The 22,504-nt window shown below is 44.7% G+C and overlaps 1 protein-coding gene and 2 pseudogenes across 1 annotated transcript; 1 reads left to right on the forward strand and 2 right to left on the reverse strand.

Moving 5' to 3' along the window:
- Nucleotides 1-1,296: 1,296 nt before the first annotated feature.
- sh2d3cb (SH2 domain containing 3Cb) lies at nucleotides 1,297-21,996 on the forward strand. The gene is given in 13 exon segments (XM_076046975.1): nucleotides 1,297-1,639; nucleotides 3,879-4,563; nucleotides 9,495-9,540; nucleotides 10,874-11,002; nucleotides 11,264-11,411; nucleotides 11,414-11,624; nucleotides 11,782-11,888; nucleotides 17,996-18,417; nucleotides 18,942-19,057; nucleotides 19,325-19,496; nucleotides 20,202-20,313; nucleotides 20,407-20,613; nucleotides 21,040-21,996. Coding segments are annotated over 13 exon segments (2,544 nt in total). The 5' UTR covers nucleotides 1,297-1,620; the 3' UTR covers nucleotides 21,210-21,996.
- LOC142902131 (UDP-glucuronosyltransferase 2B31 pseudogene) lies at nucleotides 12,257-17,512 on the reverse strand (annotated as a pseudogene).
- Nucleotides 14,501-18,994, reverse strand: LOC142902130 (UDP-glucuronosyltransferase 2B31 pseudogene; annotated as a pseudogene).
- Nucleotides 21,997-22,504: the final 508 nt, after the last annotated feature.

Raw genomic sequence — 22,504 nt, forward strand, 5'->3', positions numbered from 1 at the left:
ACAGCTTGTCACCTCCTCCCACAGCGTGTGCAAGGAGATTGATTCCATGAGCAGCACTGTGGTGGCATGTTCTCTATTTCTTTCTTTCTCTATTTTGTCTGTGTGTGACCAGCTAGCAGCTCGCTCGGCGTGGCACCACGAAAACAACACAGGAAACAAACCAACATCCAGAGACTCCATGTCACTGAGCCACTTCCCACAAAATAGCAACATCCCTGGATTTAGTTTTCTAAAATTATAAAGTGTCTCGCAGGTTCACTATATGATTATTTGTTAAAATTACAGATAAAACATTTATAATGGAAATATTTTTTATCATCTCAGAAAGGCCACTGGCAAAGTTAAATTCTATTTTTTCCCATAATTGTGAGCTTGCGTCACGCCTTCAATCTGTGTTGGAACCAGGAGGTCAGATGGAAATCAGCTGGGCTCCACCTAGTGACTTTCACAACTGAAACAGGAAGTGCATAATTTTGTTCAGGAACTACTGGTTTGTTTTGCTCTCGGTTCTTCTTTTTTGGAAAAGTTTTTGAAATTAATATTTGAAATCTGTTCTAAAAAGCCAAAAAGTGTTGTTTTTTTTCTATTTGAAATTGTAACTTTGACAATCATTATATAGGTCATAGCTGCAAAAAAAAGAGATCAGGAAATTATGTCATGCCCCGAATTTGCAACTCACCGCAAAGGTTGTGCTAAAATATTCTGCAACCAAAACCAAGAGCACAAAAACCAAATCGAAGGTCGGATATTAGGCAAAGTTCACTTTGCCTCAGTTACCCAAAACAACAATCCGCCCTTTCCTTCCTTTGCTGGCTCTACTCTGTATGCTTAAAAATTCTAGAAATCGGCTACTTGTGATGTCACAAAGGGTGTTATTTCCAAGAAAGTTGGTCCCAAAGAATCAGTTGAAGCAGGAGGCTGAAACCCGACATTTTCAACAGACAGCTGCTGGACCTTTTCTCGTCAAGATCTGCAGTTTTTAATTTTAATTTTGTTTTATTTTGTCGTTGTCGTTCTGTTTTTGTTTTTGTCTTTTTGCAATGTTGCCTCACAGGGGTTTAACAAGAAGAAGAAAAAGGTCTGAAAAGTGGTATAGGTGAAAACCAAAGTATTTTTGCAATTAAAGAAAGTACACAGTACGTCCGTGTACTTGTTTCCACACCATGTTCTGATTTTCACAACACTGATATATCAGATTTGTCACACGGGGCACACGGAGCAGTTTGGAGTCTTTTCCTGTCAGAGCAGCTGTGGTCATGTTATGAGTACCAGTTTGGAAAGCAGAGGGGTCCGAGTCACAGTGAGCCCACTCCTGGTGTTTCATGGAACGGATAATCGATCATCGAAAATGACTGACAGAGGCTCAATGTTGTTTATAACGAAAGAGAGTTGCAAGAGAAAGGAAGTGAGGAAACAGCAAGAAGTTGTGCTTATCTTTCAACTTCTCTCTGAGTTACCTACCTACTTCCGCTGTGCTTGGCAGGAAGCAGATTATTGAGTAAAGTGTGACTCCAACACTGCAGCAGCAACAAGTGGAAGGAACCATTGCCGCCAGTGTTTCATGAGTGTGAGCGTGTGAGAGCGTTTCCAGGGCAGATCTTCCACTTCGGCCCGTGAAACATGAACAAACGAAAACTGAGTAAGTTTTGTTCTACTTTGTGACGCTGCTGTTTTGGCGTTTGTTTGGTGAACATGTGACAGATGAGAAATCAAACCTCATATGGCCAACAAATTATTATTTTTTTCTTTTTTGTCTTATTGCAACTATATGACAGGATGGTGTTGTTGTTGCTTACTCCTACTTCCCAAAAGTGAAGTATGTTAATATTTTAATATGGTGTATTTTACTGGTTTATTCGTTGTTATGGTTTATTATAAGTTTACATCAAAACTGAAACCATTACAATTAAAATCTGGTGCAGTTATATGTAAAATGTCTCAGCTCTCAATGACTATGACTTCAAAATTTCACAAATTCTGTAAAAATTTATGGAGTTAAAAACATTTATAATCTTATCTACCGAAACTGAGGTTGATTCTTTGTGTCTCACGTTCATCTTGGGTTTCTTCACTGTTGTGCGATCACAGGTGTTAACGGTGTGAAATGCAGCAAAATGCATCTTAAACACTTGGTTTTCAAAAGGTAACAATATTGGCTGTTTTAAAGACAAACTTTTCACAAAATTACAACGCAAGCAGTGAAATACAAAATATGCAATAGTCATCTCAAGTCTGAAACAGAGAAAAATCTACAATGTTATTTACAGCATCACACACCAACACAACAACAGGAGCGACTGTAGCTACACAGTACTTGCATCTCTGTGGCCTCAGTTTGTTTCCCACACAAAGATCCACAGACGTTGACGTTGCCAAGTGACGGAGGCTTTATTTGCATAATCCGCTAAAAGAATGAGACCCACTGACACTCGCTTCGCTGCGAATGTGTGTGTGTGTGTGCCCTTGTTGTTCCACTTACAAACAGTTTGTTCGCCCCATTGTGAACGGGGGCACAGGGCCGTCTTTTGTGGCCCCTGAATAGCGAGCGGCCCCGGCTGAGTTCAGCGTAGCGCTGAGTGAAGAGAAGTCTGCCAGGGCGGCGGCTGGCTGCACTTCTCTTCTTCTGCCGTCTGACTGGCTGATTGTCGGCTGTTCAGGCCTCAACGTCGCCGTCAGCTGCGGCTCAGCGAGGCCCCGAGACCGAGCGTAGGCCTTTTCTTTGAGTTTGTCCGCATTTGGCCTGTTGCAAGTTCCCTTGAAAAGTGGCTGAAGACTCATGAATCGTAATCACACGTGTGTGACTCTCCAAGTGGGAGTGACTTCAACGTTCGCTTTCATCAAGAAATGTATTTTCCAGGATGGAGATGCCGGGAGAACCTTCTTTTGAAGAAGATTTTGAATGTGCGAGTTTCCAAAAAAGTCCAAAAAGTCAAATCAATGTTCACTTCTTCTGTTTCCTGAAAGAAACAAGAAAAATGTCAATTTGCTGTAAAGAAACAACAGTAGTACAGTGACTTACAGTGAATGCATTAAAAGTCTTGAAGCGTGAGGCTTCTACGCTCTTTTACATTTTCGTCTTCTCTGCTTCTCGGTTCTCTTTCTCAAAATAACGCCTCTACATTGAGCTGAGAAAAATAAATATCTGTCATGATTTTGTAGTCTAAAAAAAGGTTCCCTGAGGGCTGAAACGCAGACAAACAGCATCGACTGGCACAAACTATCCAGCATGTGAGCAGATGGTGCTTCGGAAACATTCCTCTGAGGAGACCAAGGCTGTTTGTGAACTATTTGAAATAACTTGACCTTTATTTTGGTACAAAGATGAAACAAAAACCCTGTAGATTTAATCAGTTCCACAGAGACGGGAATGTTAGATGTTGCACAGCGATGCAAAAAAAAAAGAAGAAAACAGCAAAACGATCACCAAATTCTTAGAAAATGTTCCTTCGTGACTCATTTCAAAAGGAGAAGTCAGCCTCTTTCTGCCAGCGTCCTTCTTTTTTTCTCCCTCCTCTCTCATTTGTAACGTCTCGGATCAGCATTTTTGGTTTATTTTATTTTAGGCTAGTTATTTTTGGTGTGCATCAACACGAAGCCTCAGTCAATAATTCTAATTTGTCGCAAAACAGTTTCTTTGATAAACGTGTGAACTTAAGTAGCATAATCATATCTGCAATAAGTCCATTGCTTTTATCCAAATAAAACAACAAATGCCTGGTGTTTTTTTTTGCATTAATCAAAAATTATTCTTGTTTCACATTATTTTATAATTTTATTTTCCGAATATAGAAAAAAAGGAAACCTTTGAGCAACTCTTCCCTGATGCGTTTTCAGGAGTTTCTAAGTTAGAACTAAAAACACCTTCCTCCCTCCTGCAGGCCTCAAATGGCTCGGCAGCCTGAGCAACCTCTCGGCCCGTCGCCCGTCACTCAGGGGGGGCGGCAGCACGGTGGCCGTCCCGGAGTTGGACGGGACCCCCAGAGTGGTAGACAAGCCGGCGGCGGGCAGCCAATGGGTGGACGACCTGGAGCCCCGCCCCCACCGCACCAGCTACGCCCAGTCGGGCGAAATGTACACGCACGTGGGGACGGTGCCGCGCAGCCAGAGGCAGAAGAAGAGCTTCAAGGGGATGAAAGAGAAGAAGAAGAAGAAAGAGGAGGCTGGGGAGGAGGGGAAGAGGGAGGGGGAGGGGGAGAGGGAGGAGGACCGCGTCCAGCCCTCCCCTCTGCTCGCCGCGCTGTCCAGCCTCAGCCTGAACAGCGCGGGCCGGCCCCTGCCTGCCACCCCGCTGCCCAGCTGGGCTTCACCTTTGACCCCGCTGACCTCTGACCCCTCCGCCGAGACTCTCAGCAAGGGCCGGGACGCTTCAGAGGCCGTCAGTCAGAGTCAGAGAGAGGTTTGGGAGGAGAAAGCCAGGAGCCCCCAGACGTCCTCGGCCCAGGATCTCTACGTGCCCATGGACCCCATTTCTCAGGTGGCCCTCAGGGAGCAGCGCTGCGTCTCCGACAAACCAGACACCAGCAGGAGCGCCATCTGTCTGCAGGGAGTAGAGGCCAGAGACAGGTGAGACGGCAGTCACACATTCAGTTGGTGTGCAGAGGAGTCAGTAGCTGTGTTTCCACGACAGTTTTTTGCAAAATAAAAGTGATATTTCTAAAATTTCCAAAAAGTACAATTGCGATTGTCAGGTGTTTCCATTGAATGGTGTGAAGCACAAAAGCCGTAATTCTCATAAAATCGCGTCCCGCGAGACGCCACTTTCAGGAGGACGAAGGTACAAAACATTCTGCGTTTCAGTGTTGTTTGCTGTCAAGAATGGTTGCTATATTTTTCTCTTTGATTACTTCTAAAAAATATTCTGTCTCCTCCTCCGTCCAAACATAAGGCGCTATTTTCATATGAAGTGAACTTGTCACCTGATCCCCTACGTCACGTCCGCTGACGTGTCAATGCGGGGGGGGGGAGTGTTTCCATGACACTTTTGCGATATACCTCCATATGGATGCGTCTGAAAAACCACCTCATGAGAGTGTCAAAACCTTTTAGCCATATTTAAGAATTCTTCCCAAGTTCTGATGCCATGCCACTTGTGACATCACAGGGGGATCTGTTTTCCAAAACTTTCTTATAGGACGCAAAAACAATTTTAAACAATATGTTCCAATTTTATTTTTGAGGAGACATTTTACCTTGAGGAAAGAGTTGAGGAGAGTTTTGACACCAGGGGAAGTCCTGCAGTGACGTCATCAGGAGGTGTTTCAAATTTGCTGCCCCACTAATTACTATAATGCAAAATTATTACAGTATTCTGTGCTCAGGGGTGATGTTCTAAATGATCATTGTACTCATTTAAATAGTTTTAAAATCAACCACGTTTCAATGTATTTATATACCTTTAAAAAAAATCGCCTTGTTTTTTCTGCCTTTAATGAATTAATTAATCGGTGTTATTTGGGGGGAAAGAATCGGTCGTGTAGTTGACGTCTGAGTCAAACTCAGTAGTGCGGAATGCGCATGCGCAGCGGCCGCGCAGCCAAGAGTTGGGTCGGTCAGCTGGTGTCAGAGTCGCGGCAGTTCGCTCCGGACGGACCGGGAGAGGATGAGCGGAGTCCGGGACACTGACCGTCGCTCCTTCCGGGAGGAGAGGAGGTGAGGACGGAAGTCAGAAGCAAGTCGGCGCGTTTGTGTGTTTGTTCCGTTGTTCCTCTCTGTCAGCGGGGGAGTGTTGTGTACTGTGTGAGTTTAGTTAGGGGTTTTTTGTCTTCTGATAAAGCGAGTCTCATACTCATGTCGGACATTTTTCGAGACGCAGTCCTTCTGAACACCGGTGTTTCTGTATTATTAGCGCATGAGCAGCGTTTGATAGAGCCATGTGAGGCTCCTGAGTGGTGAAACCTGAGGTCAGCGGACCCATCTGCAGTCAGCCAGTCTGTCTCTGTCAGTGTGTGTGTGTGTGTGTGTGTGTGTGTGTGTGTGTGTGTGTGTGTGTGTGTGTGTGTGTGTGTGTGTCTATATATGTTAGAATGAATGTGAAACTGGAACAGACTGTGTGTTACATAAGTGCTGGAATTTGATCTTTGCTCTGGATTTAGTCCGGACACTGAAAGGCTTTTTTTGGCTGAGACGTTGCAGCCTCTGTTTTACTTGACTGTTCCGGTCCAGCCTGGTTCTTACCTGACTCGGACTTTTCATATGAAGTAAGCAGGTTTCTTATGCAAGCTGTTAAAGCGGCACCATGTACTTTTTCTGCTTCCAAATAACTATTTCGAAAAACATTTTTTACGATTCCCTGATTTCTCGCGGGCTGAACAGCACTCCTGATACAGATCCCTCTCCTGATCTGATAGAAAACTTCATAACTTTGGTTGCCTGCCCAGCACCATCCCATGGCCGTTCCAGTCTGTCTTGGCTCTCTTTGGCCGCTCTTCCTATCCAAACTAACGAGCCACCATTGTTAATGTGAGGTGGTGCATTCAAGGACACAAACTCGCTCCTTAAAACTAACGGTGCATTCACATCGGCCAGTATTTGTTTGTTTGGTCTTCTTCAGGGTCTGGAACGACAAATGATCCAGACTATCTGCAAGCCAACAAACAACTAATGAATGAATAAATAAATAAATTAACTGTGGTGCCTCGGTCCGAACCCAACTGTGGCAACTCAGCTGGCTGAACATACTCAGAATCTGGCTGCTTTGCAAGGAAACGAGAACATAAATAAATACACTTCCTGTTGTATATAAGAGAAACTGTGCTCGAGTGCTGTTTGGATGTACTTTTGGTCGACAAATGATTATGAGGGACTCTGAGAAATCCCACTGCTCCCCCCTTATGTGCCGCTTATACATATATATGTGTTTATTATGGCAACATATCCACTGGAGAGACTTGTTGAGAATTCCATCATTTCAAGTCTGACAAAGTGCAGCATTCTTGGTCTCCTGCCCACTTTCTGTCAGAGAAAGCAGAGATGCTCTGGCGTTTTCAGTCTGACGAATCACAGCATGGTATGTTGCTGTGATTGACCTTTTTTTTAAAAAAAAAAAAAAAAAAAAAACAGTTTTAAAAAAATGCCAAGTGATCTTCAGAGTTTCTTTTTCCGCCTAGGCACTCCTGCTGGTGTCTCTTGCGGTGAGCCACCGCGCCGCCAGACACACCAAGGCAGGGTCACATTTGTTTCGTGTTAGTCGGAAGCTTTGAACTCCAACTCGTTGGGGACTCTGTGCTGCTCTGCGTCGCCCGAGTCTGGAGGCTCATGGGTGCAGGAAGTGCTGTAAAATTTGATGATGGTTGTTGGGGAGTGCAGTTCCCCGGGCGAAGGGCGTTTTATCCTGGCTGGGCTGCAGCAGCAGCAGCAGCAGCTTGGAGTTTGTATGGAGGGGGTTCCCTGTCAGCGTCCTGGCCTCAACAGCAGCTGTACTTTGTAACAGTAAGAGGACAAAATCTGTCCGAGAGGTCGTCTTGCATGGACGCTGCTAGACTGACAAGTTCGCACTGTGGTGTCAGGCCTTTTTGCAAAAATACCAAAAACAGTTGAATGACTCGTATCAAACCTCTGTCTCTAAACTCTCATGTTCTTATTTTCGTCTTTTCTTTCTTTTTCCTTCAACTATATTTGAATTTTCTGGGCATTAACCTCACCATGATCGGGTTGTCCTCTACGATTCATCACCATCGGACAACATACATGTCTGAAGTTAATGGCAACATTATCAAGTAGGAAAAAAGGGGGGGAAAGTAGTTGTAATTAGTGGTTTAATGCTAGAAAAAATGCTAAATGTTGTTTATTTGTGTCAGCCAGGTGCGTTTGCTGGAGGTCGGCGCCACAATTTCTCCGACTAAGTGTCTGGTCAGCGCCGCCTCTGGCTGCAAATGATGTCACCAGGCACAAAGCAGCTGTGCTTTGAATGCAGTTTATTTCTTCTTTGCACATGTGGGAAAGTTTTGACTTTAATAGTTTTATTTTCAGATTCCCTTTTTTTCCTCAGAAAACACAAATTGTGTTTGATTTTGTCCGTGCAACTAAATATGCTGCTGTTCTTCTAGCTTATAAAGCTGACTGAAAAAGATCAATTATTATTATTATTATTATTATTATTATTATTATTATTATTATTATTATTATTATTATTATTATTATCAGATGTAGTAGAAGTATTATTATACAATTATTGCAGATCATATGTGGCAATATTTTAAAGCCGCCACTCATGAGAAAATTCAACACAATTTGAATCCAATTTTTTAAACAATATTAATATTATTTATAAATGTTTATGTTTGTATGCATTCTTTGAGTCCACAAAACTTAAATGTTTGCTTTGGGGTTTTGTTTTGTTCTTTTCGCTCATCATCTCAAAATAGTTTCAACCAGATTCCAGCAGCAACTGCTGACACAAGATTTAAGTTGACAAAAAAGTTTTTCAACTTGCCGTGTGTCTCATGCAATCCTCCAGCAGTGTGTCCACATCTGTTTGTGTGCGAGTTTGTGCTTGGGAACAGAAGGTCGACTCCCCGAATGCCTCTCCTGGAAATATGCAGCATGTTGAGTAACAGCGATCTAAAAAAAAACAAAAAAAAACACATATGGTCTTTGCCAACGTGTGATTTCACAGACACACACGCACGCACAGTGTTGTCAGAGAGAAAACATCCAAATGCAGCCTGAGCGTTTATCCCCTTTTTTGTGTGTGTAACGTCAGTGAAACAAAGCAGAGTTTCCCATGTGTGGAGCCGCTCTTTGACTGGGTGCGAGTCCAGCTGCCAGCAGTGCAGCACCAACATCATCTGGCAGAGAGAGAGAGAGAGAGAGAGAGAGAGAGAGAGAGAGAGAGAGAGAGAGAGAGAGAGATTTCCTAATGGTGTCGTCAAACAGGCTGTTTGGCAGCTGGGCGGCTCCGCAGTGCACCGTGATGGTTCCCCATCGCACCTCCACCACTTTGTTATGTCGCAATGCGTTCCTGGGTGGAGGCACACAGAGATTCACACACAGGATTGTGTAAGATGACGCACAAAAAGAGACACGCAACCTCGCTGCTAGTAGTAAATCTGATGGATTAAGTGCATCGCTGCTACGCACCCGAGATGAAATCCAAGGTCCTTCAGTTGCGGCAGAGATTGTCAATAGCTGAAGATCGCTTCTGGCTCCTTTACGTGTAAAAGTTTACCGCTTGCATGTTTACATCCTGTCTTGCTTGGCAGGATATAAACAAGTTTAAAAAAATCAGACTATTCATGCAAATCTCCACCCAAAACATCCAACATTTAATTTCTGAAAATCAGACCTTTGTGATGTCACAACGTTGGCCCCGCCCTCTGAGCCCGCCTCACTTTCAGAAGGTCCAGCGACGCATCAAGTTTAGCCGGAGGCCGTAAACAGAGGGCTAAATGTGTTGCTAGACTGATGTGGAGCTCTGCAGAGGCGGCGGAAGTAGCCGACCTTCATGTGAAAGTGTCACTGAATGTTGTTAATGTCAACATGTTTTGTTTCTCCAGCGGAAAGGACGCAACCGACTGCGGCGGCGGCGGCGACTATGTCAAGGTGAGCTTTTCTTTGCACATCAGCTCAGAAATATGTTTTCCGTGTGAGGATCCTGTCTTCCTCTTGCTGCAGCGCTGCGTCTCGCGCTTCCTTTTGTCTTCACAAGACACTTTGTGCCCCGCGCTACTGAAAAGTAAACTCTCCCTGCTGCCGTTTGTTCCCAACGCGCCACTCACAGGGCGGTAATTCAATCAGGATGGGTGACAGAAAGGGGAATGCGCCTCTCGGCAGCGAGTTGCTTTGAAGCCGCCGCCGTTGCCACGGGAAACGGAGGCGGCCTCGATTCAGCCGGCAGCTCCGGAGTGCAGAGAGCGAGAGAAAATTTCCACCCCGTCGGCTTCTAATTGAACACTTGACAAACAAACTTGTGTGAATGGGACGAGTTGGCAATGAATGATAACACTGATGAAATTAAGGTTTGCACACACACCCGCTCTCACACACACACACACACACACACACACACACAGGCACGGGGCTCCCAGGTCTTTCCCAAGTCCAATACGCGTACACACACACACGCACACACACTTGTTTTGAAGTGCCTCTGGTCGGTTCCCACCCCTTAATTCACAGCCCACTGGGACAAGCGTGAGGGGTGGGAGGTGTCAGTGGGAAGAAAAACACCACATCACTCCAGTGAATAATAACACAAACCAGTCAACGTGTGTGTGTGTGTGTGTGTGTGTGTGTGTGTGTGTGTGTGTGTGTGTGTGTGTGTGTGCACGGGCCCCACAGCGAGACCTTTCCCAGTCCGTCATCACAGCAAAGTCTTGATATACAGTATCATTAGTGAGGTCTTTTTTTTAGTGTGTGTGTGTGTGTGTGTGTGTGTGTGTGTGTGTGTGTGTGTGTGTGTAAGAACATTCTAAACAAAGCTTGACTGAGTGATGACCCCCAACCGCACGCACTCACAAACACACACACAGTCACACGATGGTTGCTGCAGCAACCGGGCCAGGCCTCCAGCCTGGGTCGGGGTCTCGTGGGTGCCAGTGGGAACTCTGTGCCAGAGTTCTCTGTCCGTCCTCCACGCTCACCACCAGCTCCACCAACCACCTCTGTCGCCTCTTCACACGCACACTCAAAACTGTTCCCAGCGCAATGAGGCAGGACCGGACATTTACCCACAATGCCTTTCCTTCCAGGGGGTGAACATTTATTTTGAAGGGAAGGGTCTGCTGTTGCAGAGCTGGACAGATGCTCTGCTGGGACTCAAACCTGCAGTCAGAGACGGCCATACCTCTGTTTCTTGTTTTTGTTGGTTGGTTGTTTGTTTTTGCTTTTTTGTGAGTTGCATATCTGATATTTTGCGCCTGTGATGCCCTTCAAGTTCTGCAAGGACAAGTTCTGGCTGGAGCCGCCGTCGGAGAAACTGAGGAAGCAACTGGAGGAGGAGCTGAAGCTGAGCGGAACGAACCTGAAGAGCCACGCCTGGTACCACGGACACATACCCTGGGAGGTACGTACCAAACATACACACGCGCGCACACACACACTCACACACGTGCATGCGTCCTGAGTGGACTCGTTGGTCCTCTTTTCTCTTCTGTGACCTTCATTCAGAAGCCATCTGGGGTCCACGTGTTTCTGTTTTAGCATGTTATAAACTGTAGTAAAGTGTAGTAAACAGTTCCCTGGTGGGTTTATGGTTGGTAATTTCAAGTCTTGTCTAATTTTAAACCCACGCACGCCTGAATAATGTTGTCAAATTTGCCCTCAGATTGCAGAGAGTCTGGTGGTGAACGACGGTGACTTCCTCATCCGAGACTCTCAGTCCCATCAAGGCGACTTTGTCCTCACTGGGCACTGGGAGCAGAAAACCCTTCACTTTCTCATCAGAAAGACAGTAGTCCAATCTAGTGAGACCTACACCAGTACAGCCTGGAGGATGAGGCCTTCGACTCTGTGCCGGCTCTTATTCACTTCTACGTGGGCAGTAAGGCAGCACTGACCCGATGGAGCAGAGCTCAGATTCACCGGCCGGTGAACAGGACGTTGCCTCTCAGCTATCTGGAGACGGCTTTCGGCATCTCTGTCAGCCCACCGTCATACCGTGGAGAGGAGACCACCTGTCCAAGAAGGTCAGATATTGTCAAGTGCTTTGAATGCATTTTTGGGCCATCGGTTGAGGACAATGAGTGTGAATGTAACTGCGGTAAATTTCTTCAGAGATAGACGGTACTTAGGTGGGAATTCAGTTGGGAAAAGAATGATCTGATCGTGTTTGTCTCCTTCCAGTCCTTCCTCTCTCCACCACAAGGGGGCAGACTTACGCAGGAAGCAGGAGGAACAGCAGTCAACCCCAGAAGAACCACCACCTTCTGCCTCTACTACACACAGCAACAGTGAGTTCAACACTTAATTCTGATGCCCAGATGTGTGTTTGTGTGTGTGTATGTGACTGTGTGTGTATATAAATTTAGATGTATATGTAGAAGTATGTATGTGTATATGTATATGTATATGTATATGTATATGTATATGTATATGTATATGTATATAAAGTACATCTATACTGTATATTATATATAAAATGTAATAATATAATACACGCGCGCGCACACACACATGTCCAGGTCTGGATGGAACTAACACAAAAACCCAATGTACTTGTTCAATTTTCAAGTCAATTAAAAAAAAAATTATTTGTGCCCATGGGGCAATTTTAAAGACAAGAACAGCATCACGAGGACAGACAGAACAACAAACAGAATCACACAGAGAGCCCTTTGTTGTATTTAATACAGCTGAAGATTTATGGCTTATATCAAAAAATGTCTAATTTACAGATCTATATACTTGATCAAAATAGACCTTGTTCATTCCAATTGTCCAGAGACCGAGTCCGATTGTCTGATTCATAACTCTAAATGAGCAAAATCACACCATGAGAACGAAGTAAATACACCACAGTCATTGTCATCACACTTTTTTGTTCATTCCTTTTTGACTTTACGTCGGCAAAAGACTATACGCCACAAAAACTTTATTGTGGAAAAGAAAACAAAAAATGCAAACAGAACGACAGCCAGCAGAAAGGCCACAACGTCAATCGAGTGGTACTGGATCATGGACATCTTGTAAGACTCCGTCCGGAGATGTTTTGCTCCCTTGTGCCTCATGACGAACTCGATCCAGAACATGGCGAGATCCAGTGGTTTCATGGGCTGATCCCTCTGCAGGTTGGACAGTGTTTTCATTTGGTCCCTGTAGCTTGGATTATACAGGACCTCTTTCAGCGCCTCCAGGAAGTTGTCCTTGTTTACAGTTGCAATGTCCACCACTTTGGCCACACCTTTTGCCTTCATCCTGAAGAAGTTTTCCTCCTGGTCAAACATCAGCGGAAGGCCAACAAGGGGTACACCGTGGTAGATGGCCTCCTGCAGTCCATTGGTGCCTCCGTGGGCAACAAAGAGTCTGGTCTTGGGATGAGCCAGGAGGTCATTTTGAGGAAGCCAGTCCAACATTAAAGTGTTGTTGCCAAGCGTGGATGGTCTTTTTCCCTTGTGTCTCCATATGACCTTCTGAGGAAGCTGTGCAAAAGCAGAGGCAATGTCTTCAGTGATGTCTTCAGGGAGTTTGGGCACCAGTGTTCCCAGTGTCATAATAATTACACCATGTTCACCGGAGCTCTGGACAAAGTCCTCCAGCTCCTTTGGCAGAGGCTGGGAGGGTTTGCACTGAAATCCCGACATATAGACAACGTTTGGCATCGTCGGTCGTGGGAACTCAAAAATGAAGTCGTTCCTCATTAGCCAGATGTCTGCTGCCTGAAACAGCTCCATGTAGTGAACATCTTTTCCAAAGTACTGGTGAACAAAAGGGATGTAGACTGGGTCTGTGATATACCAAATTTGCAGACGAGTAAACATGTACATCAGAATGTTCTTAACCCGATGGAGGAAAGTCATCTTGTCAGTCAGCTCAGATGCCGGTACTGGAACATAGGAGAATGGCGAAGGTGCAATTGCGTAATGGCCCTCACCCTGGATGGTCCATCTCACATTGAAGACAAGTGGCAGACCCAAACGATGTGCAAGAAGCACCCCTGTACCAACTGCAGGATCAGTCAGAACCAAATCGTATTTGGCATCGTGGAAACTCTGCATCAATTTGGTGTCTTCAAACATCAGCCTCACCATTTCCACAACATGTTTATTCATTTGTTTGAACTCCTCCATCATCTCATACTCCAGACACATGCGCCTCCAGATTGAAGCACCTTCTCGCCGCATTGTCAGCATCCTCATCACAAATAAGCCAAATTCTTTCTCATCAAAACCAGCTGTAGAATTTACGGTGATTGACTTGTAGTGCGGGGACTCTGCCTTGATGTACCAGGAGTCTGATGACCGAACCACTGTGACCTCGTGACCTCGGGAATCAAGCTCTTCAATGAGGACTTTCATGTTGACCCAGTGGCTTCCATCCAGAGGAAACACCAAGACCTTTCCTGCATTGGCTAACATCAAGGAGCAGAGCAGCGCCGTAAGAATCACTGTGGTCTGCCGTTGCATGTCTGAAAGAGATTCTGACAGAATGTAGATAGATACATGTCAGATTTTGCAGGGTTTTTTTTATTCTAATTTACCTAAAACTTCAAATTAATGTGACACCCAACCACATATGATGAACCAAATAACACAATTGATAGATTTTTATAACATTAGCACCATCCTAATACAACTTCGTGAAATTAGTGTCTAATTTTGATATTCACTTGAAAGCTGTATAAAAAAAAATTGTTTCACAAATCTGTAATTCAAATGCAAAAAGGCAAATAGACTCAAAAAGACACTGTCACATACTTTAGATGTTGTCAGATTGCAAAAAAACCAAAATACCCTCTTGTTTAAATGAGTATAAAAAGATACCATAATTAATGACATCAGGTCTTTATTCGATAGACACAGTGACTGCCACCAAGCACGAACATAGTCCAATAAATACACAAGCATAGGATCTGTAATTTTTAATGTTATCATGAGAGGTTATATACAGAACAAGTGAAAACTATGTTAAGCTATGCACAGACCAAGCCATGTCATCTGCTTTATCACTTTAAATATAGAGGTTTTATGGCTGTTATAATTTTCTTTACTTTATGTAACAAGTAAGTACACCACATTCTTGTGACTTTTTTGCTCATTCCTTTTTGACTTTACGTCGGCAAAAGACTATACGCCACAAAAACTTTATTGTGGAAATGAAAACAAAAAATGCAAACAGAACGACAGCCAACAGAAAGGCCACAACGTCAATCGAGTGGTACTGGATCATGGACATCTTGTAAGACTCCGTCCGGAGATGTTTTGCTCCCTTGTGCCTCATGACAAATTCGATCCAGAACATGGCGCGATCCAGTGGTTTCATGGGCTGATCCCTCTGCAGGTTGGACAGTGTTTTCATGTGGTCCCTGTAGCTTGGATTATACAGGACCTCTTTCAGCGCCTCCAGGAAGTTGTCCTTGTTTACAGTTGCAATGTCCACCACTTTGGCCACACCTTTTGCCTTCATCCTGAAGAAGTTTTCCTCCTGGTCAAACATCAGCGGAAGGCCAACAAGGGGTACACCGTGGTAGATGGCCTCCTGCACTCCATTGGTGCCTCCGTGGGCAACAAAAAGTCTGGTCTTGGGATGAGCCAGGAGGTCATTTTGAGGAAGCCAGTCCAACATTAAAGTGTTGTTGCCAAGCGTGGATGGTCTTTTTCCCTTGTGTCTCCATATGACCTTCTGAGGAAGCTGTGCAAAAGCAGAGGCAATGTCTTCAGTGATGTCTTCAGGGAGTTTGGGCACCAGTGTTCCCAGTGTCATAATAATTACACCATGTTCACCGGAGCTCTGGACAAAGTCCTCCAGCTCCTTTGGCAGAGGCTGGGAGGGTTTGCACTGAAATCCCGACATATAGACAACGTTTGGCATCGTCGGTCGTGGGAACTCAAAAATGAAGTCGTTCCTCATTAGCCAGATGTCTGCTGCCTGAAACAGCTCCATGTAGTGAACATCTTTCCCAAAGTACTGGTGAACAAAAGGTATGTAGTTTGGGTCTGTGACATACCAAATTTGCAGACGAGTAAACATGTACATCAGAATGTTCTTAACCCGTTGGAGGAAGGTCATCTTGTCAGTCAGCTCAGATCCTGCTACTGGAACGTAGGAGAATGGCGAAGGTGCAATTGCGTAATGGCCCTCACCCTGGACGGTCCATCTCACATTGAAGACAAGTGGCAGACCCAAACGATGAGCCATAAATACCCCTGTACCAATTCCAGGATCCGTTAGGACTAAGTCGTATTTGGTATCATGGAAACTCTGCATCAGTTTTGCATCCTCAAACATCAGCTTCACCATCTCCACAATTTGTTTATGCATCTGGTAGAACTCCTCCACTAGCTCATACTCAAGACACATGCGACTCCAGATTGAAGCACCTTCTCGCCGCATTGTCAGCATCCTCGTCACAAATAAGCCAAATTCTTTCTCATCAAAACCAGAAGTGGAATTTATGATAATGGACTTGTAGTGCGGAGATTCTGCCTTGATGTACCAGGAGTCTGATGACCGAACCACTGTGACCTCGTGACCTCGGGAATCAAGCTCTTCAATGAGGACTTTCATGTTGACCCAGTGGCTTCCATCCAGAGGAAACACCAAGACCTTTCCTGCATTGGCCACCATCGAGGAGCAGAGCAGCAGCGTCGCAAGAATCACTAAGGTCTGCCGTTGCATGTCTGAAAGAGATTCTGACAGGACGTGCATAGATGTCAGACATTTTTTGCGTGTTGTTTTAGTTTTATTTTTTATTTTTCTAAGGACGTATGTTTTGAAACATTTGCTCAAACAATCAGAAATTATTTGGGGTATTTTTCAAATTATAAAAAAGTCTGACTCCTGCTTTTTGAAGGAAGAATTGTGCCGTGTGGTTTGCTTTGTTTTCTTTAGCTACATGACTCCATTTTACAAAAATTTCTGAACTTTATTTTGTGTCTTGCAACCAAGTTATGTATCAGGCCAAGCAACACACAGTAAACCAACCCACATCATTGTCATTTTAGTTGTAAAGGAAAATAAATGTTCACACCTCAAAGCTCCTTTTGCAGCTTTTCTTCCCAAAAATGCATCTTTTGCCTCATGAGGTTTAGGGTTTTTCTCTCAGTCTTTTCTCCCTGCACTTGCATAATTGTATTATTGTGTTACATGATTATGCAACGTCTCTGTTCAGGAATCTCACATTGCAAATCCGCAGGTTCACTTAGGCTGTTTTGCCTTTGCCTTTCGTCTCGTTTTTCACAGCTTTGTTTTCACGCTCATGTGCTGCTCAGCACTGATGGATGTTGAGCTACGACACTCGGAGCTCTCACAGCCGCTGTATGTTGAATTTACGCAACCGGGGGTCAAAGACCCTTGAGATATGGATCCATAAATGCCAGAGACATCTGTGAACTTGGGCTTGAACATGTTATAGAATCCTCCAGTTGTGATAAGCGGTGATTGTTATGTAATCGCTACTTTTTTTTTTTTAATTTCCTGTCATAGTAAATTTGCTCTGTTTTGCTCCGACCCCCTTCTCGCTGTTTTTAGCTGAACGTGAATACCTCTTTTGTGATGTCAGACACTTTCCTGCAGCTTAGTCGCAATGCTGGTGTGTTAGCGAGCTTCAGAGGAAACTTCTGGAAGTCGTTCCCTAGTTTTTGTGAGCTGCTCGGAGCAAAACATCCCTTTGTAAGCCCTATGCATCTCCCTCAACTTTTGGCAAGAAAAAAAAACAACACACACAGTAGCACTCACCACATCACTAACACAATGGCAAGAACACCAACACTGACATACAAGAAATTTAGTGACTGACTTCTGAATAAACACTTACAGAAAACGTCCCAGTCAGAATTCAGGTGTCAGCAGGCGATTGTGTCTCAGGCTGAGAAGGTGAAGACTGTCGTCCAGTTCTGACGGCCAGAGCAGCTCAGTGTGTGTCCGCAGACGGCAGCGCGACTAAAGTTCAGGGTGTGCATGTGCGGGGGCAGGGGTGGACAATACGGAGCAGCACATTGGCTGCATATGGGAGGGGATGAAGGGGAATGTCACGTGGAAAACAGCCCTGTTAACTCTAACCCCGTAGACTTGAGACCTGGTGCAGAGATATGGCTGAACTCTTGTCTCATCACGCTGTATTTCTTTATTGTGGGCAAGTTGTTATCAGTGGTAGTGATAGCTCAAGTATTTGTGTGTATATATTTTTTATTAATAATATTATTGTTATTAATTATTTTATTTTATTTCATTTTGAGTTTTTTTTTATTTGAAATTTGACTTTGCATGTCTGCAACGTGAAGTTATTTATTGTATGATATTAAGCTTCTGTTTGTTCCATATTCAGGTTGAACCAAAACTTGCTTGCTTGCATTTGAAGCCAGAATATTCTTGACTCTCTATCCTCCTGCCGTCTCCCCAGTCCACCACATAGCCGGAGTGGCTCCACCCACTTCCCCTGGCAGCCGCCCGGTTACCCCGCGACATCTGCCCTCTCCCTGCGCCACTCTAAGCAGACAACCCAAGGACGGACCCCGGCCCGGGTTGAACGAGGACTCGTCAGGCTACACGGAGCTGTGCCCCGGGCCTCACAGCTACGTGGAGAGGCTGCAGGAGGACGAGGCTCCCGGAGGCGACGCTCCGCCGAAGCTGGGCGGCGACAGCGTCTACGTCTCGCCGCTGGTGGAGACGGTTTCCTGTTTCAGACCGGCCAGGTACCAGTCGGCGCTGATGCCCCGGCAGAACAAGCCCCTGGAGGTGGGCATCCTGCGGAGGGTGAAGGAGCTGCTGGCCGAGCTCGACCCCAGGACGGCGGCACAACACATCACCAAGGCCGACTGTGTGGTACATGTTTTCTTGTTTTTTTTCTTTTTTAAAGTTCTTATATATTCTCAGGATTAATTATTTATATAACCAGACAAGGTTATTTAGCCCTATGTTTGCAGCCTCCTCCAAAAATGTAACTGAACTGATCCTTGTTGGGCCTCACACACGTTTGGAAGGGGACGAAAACACGGTGGTATCAGAGGACGGAGCCAACAGAGCTCGGGGTGTTGTCATTGGTGACATCACAAAGGGCGGATCCCTAGGCTGATTCCTTTCTGCGTGTTTAATAAATGGAAAGTGAGGGTGGACTTTTTTGACAGTGTTAAATACAAGACAAGTAATAAAGTAAGAAATAAAAACAAGTAAAAAGTAATAATAATAATAACTTAGTAATAATAATAAATAATAGCAAGTAAGTAACAATTCACTGCAGGTGAATCAAAATTTAAAAGAAAGAATTCCTTACCACACAAGGGTGCAGAATTTTGCACAGGATTGTGTTCACTTTGTGTAACCTGAAGCTCTGCGTCTTTGCTTCCCAGGTGGCCAGAATCCTTGACGTGAGCCCCGAGGTGCAAAGGATGATGGGAGTCAGTTCGGGTGTCGAGCTGCTCACATTGCCACACGGACAACAGTTGAGACTGGACCTGCTGGAGCGGTGAGAGAGGAAGCCATCCAAACACACACACAGATCAGAAGTTTAGCAGAGTGATGAAATTATAGAATTGCTTGGATGATGCCATACTGGAATTTTTGCTCCAAAAGACGAACAAACAGAATCACAGAAGGCGTCAGATTTTGCTTTTTGCTTCACCCCTGACTGGCTCACGCAAGAGCTTATTTAAACAGCTGTTGATATTTCCTGGATTCGCTGCTTGGGTTGTAACTAGAGCCAAACGTTAAAACCAAGGCCTCCTGCCCCCAGGTTCCAGACCATGGCCACCATGCTGGCCGTGGACGTGCTGGGCTGCACCGGCTCGACCGAGGAGAGGGCTGCGCTGCTGCACAAGATCATCCAGATCGCCGCCGAGCTCAAGAGCACCATGGGCAACATGTTTGGCTTCGCTGCCGTCATGAGGGCGCTGGAGCTGCCGCAGGTGAGGCATCACCATCACGCTGCGTCGCAACCATGAACATGCAAAAACTCATGATGACCCTTGACTCAATGACAGTCAATTGAAACCATGACGACCTTCATTAAAAACAACAACATGTTGTAAAAGACTTATCTTTACAGCCGTGGAGGAGGCGTTTTTGGCAGCTCCATCTCAAAGTCCAGCTTAAACTCACAGTGAATATTAAGATATTAAAATATAATAAAATATAAGGTCCAGTGGGTTGTATTTGGCTTGATTTATGATTTTCATCAGAATCAGAATAAGAATCAGAAACACATTTATTGCCAAGTAGGTTTAACACTTACGGGGATTTTGCTGTGGTGTGGGTTGTCCACCTTCTTCAACGACAATGAAGAAGGTGGACAAGGTATCCAGCACTGTAGCTCACTGTCAAGCTCAGGAGGGGGGAGAGAGAGTGAAAGACGTTGCAAGTGCTATACACTTAACCTTTAAGACAGGAGATATTATTTTTTTAATTCAAAATGTTTGATCTGTTTGATGATTTCTATTTAACCGCCATTTCATCACTGAGCTCAAACATAGACAACACACTACACACAACATAGAGTCCTGACCGAGGGCGGCGGTCACAGGCGCAGTATTTTAAAAGCACATGAAACATGACAGTTCTGGAGGTTTGCAGCACGGCAGCTGATTGGTCCGCTGGTTTCCCGCCTCTGCCAGGTGTCCCGCCTGGAGCAGACGTGGACGGCGCTGCGGCAGCGGCACACAGAGGGCGCCATCCTCTACGAGAAAACGCTGAGGCCGTTTGTGAAGAGTCTGAACGACGGTCGAGGTGAGCGTCGTCCACCGGGCCGCCACCACCAGAACCGAGCCTGGCACCGCTGATCCTCCCTGCCCCCTTCCCCTGTGTGTGTCTGCCCCGCAGAGAGCTGCTCGCTGTCCCACACCACCTTCCCCCACGTCCTGCCCCTCCTCTCGCTGCTGGAGAAGGGCGTGGTGGCGGCCGAGGGGGCGGAGCCCTGGGACGTGGCCGACGTGGGCGTGGACGTGGTCATGTTTCACCTGGGAGCGGCCAGGACCATGGCCCAGCTGGGCGCCATCTACAGCTCCAACGCCCAGAGCAAGCTCAAGTGTACGTGAGGAGGGAAAGAGAATCTGAAAAGAAACAAAAATATTGAATAAGATGAAAAGTTTGATTCAGTGATAGATTATTAGAGCATTGAGCACAACACAGTTATCGTTGTAAAGTAGTTACTTTTTTTCAAATAAGTCATTACTTGTCATTACTAGTTAAATTCAAAGAGAAAAATATAACAACCATTCTTGGCAGCAAACAACAGGTACAAACATGGCAAAATGTTTTGTACCTGCATCCTCCTCAAAGTGGGGTCTCACGGGACGAGATTTTACAAGATTTACGGCTTATGTGCTTCTTGTGTAGTAATGTACTTTGTGGAAATTTTAGAAATATCGCTTTTATTTTGCGAAAAACTGTCATGGAAATGCAGGCGAAGGTGAAGGTAGAACACTGGCTGATGTTCTGGCTTTGCTGTTGCAGGCTGCCAGGAGCAGCCGGAGGTGCTGGAGCTCTTCCTCACCGACTTCCAGATGAGGCTGCTGTGGGGGAACCGGGGAGCGGAGGAGAGCCAGGCACTGAGACACGCCAAGTTCGACCAGGTGCTGACTGCCTTGTCCAATCGGCTGGAGCCGCCGGCCAGACCACGCTGAGCAGCTGGGCAGCACACCAGGGGCCGTTCTTGTGCCTGCGGACCGGAGCAGCGCCACCTAGTGTGGCAGTATGGAGGACGGAAAGAGAGCCATGAAGGTGCTGGGTGGATAGAGCAGGAAGAAGATCAACGTGTTGGAAGCTGCCTGCGAGTTTAATTCAATAAGAATTTTGCAATTCCGATTCCGTCAGCGATATCACTGATTGATCCGATTCCTTATCGAGTCTCTTGTCGATTGTCAGGGTGAGGCCAAAAGGGTGCGAATATATATATATATATATATACATATATATTTGGGATGTCCAATAGTGACTTTTTGCCGATATCCGATAAGCCGATATTGTCCAAACGTTTAATTTCTCTTAATTTCTGTGTCTGGTAACAACGATATATGAAGGAGATTTTGTTTCCCCCAAAACTAATTGTAGGTCACATCACATATCTCTTGCCGTGGAATTAACACATTACCTACTTTTATTGTGATGCCTAACTAGATGCATTCCACAAATTAACGTTGTAGCAAATTAAGAACACCACTTCAACTTAAGTTATGGAAAAGTGCAATATTTATTTTAAACATTTTGTCTCATGGAATAGGAATGAGGTAAAGTGCACACAAAAAGGAAACAAAAGTGCACACATATAGACAGACACAGTCCTTACCTGCAGCCCCACAAGCATCCATGATTCCTGTACGTTTGGCGAAACCCGGCGTTCTCGGGTTTTCATTATCGGAGGCAAAACCAATAACGATACGTACAGATATTAATATAATATTATTTATATATATTAATTATATATTACTATTCTTATATTAATATATATATATACATATACGTGTATATGTATATACATATATATACATATATACATATATAAATATATATATATATATATATATGTACATATATATATATATATATATATATATATATATATATATGTATATATATATATGTGTATATATATATATATATATATATATATATATATATATATATATATACATATATATATATATATATATATATATATATATATATATATATATATATACATATATACATATATACTTATATATATCGAAATACTGGGAAACATTTCACACTTCCTGCCAGAATACCAGCTCTGTTTTAGCCTCAACACACCCAGATTCCTTCACTCAGTGAGCATCCTGACACGACAGCCATTGAAAATCAAACAAGTAGATAGCTAGATAGATAACATGCACTCTCAAAAAAGTTAATAATAAAAATGGTGCAAGGCCCAGTTTGATTTGCACTTTGAAAAGTTCCC

This window comes from Nelusetta ayraudi, unplaced genomic scaffold, assembly GCF_046127955.1.
Source record: "Nelusetta ayraudi isolate G7.1 ecotype Tasmania unplaced genomic scaffold, CSIRO-AGI_Nayr_v1 ptg000092l, whole genome shotgun sequence".
Lineage (NCBI taxonomy): Eukaryota > Metazoa > Chordata > Actinopteri > Tetraodontiformes > Monacanthidae > Nelusetta > Nelusetta ayraudi.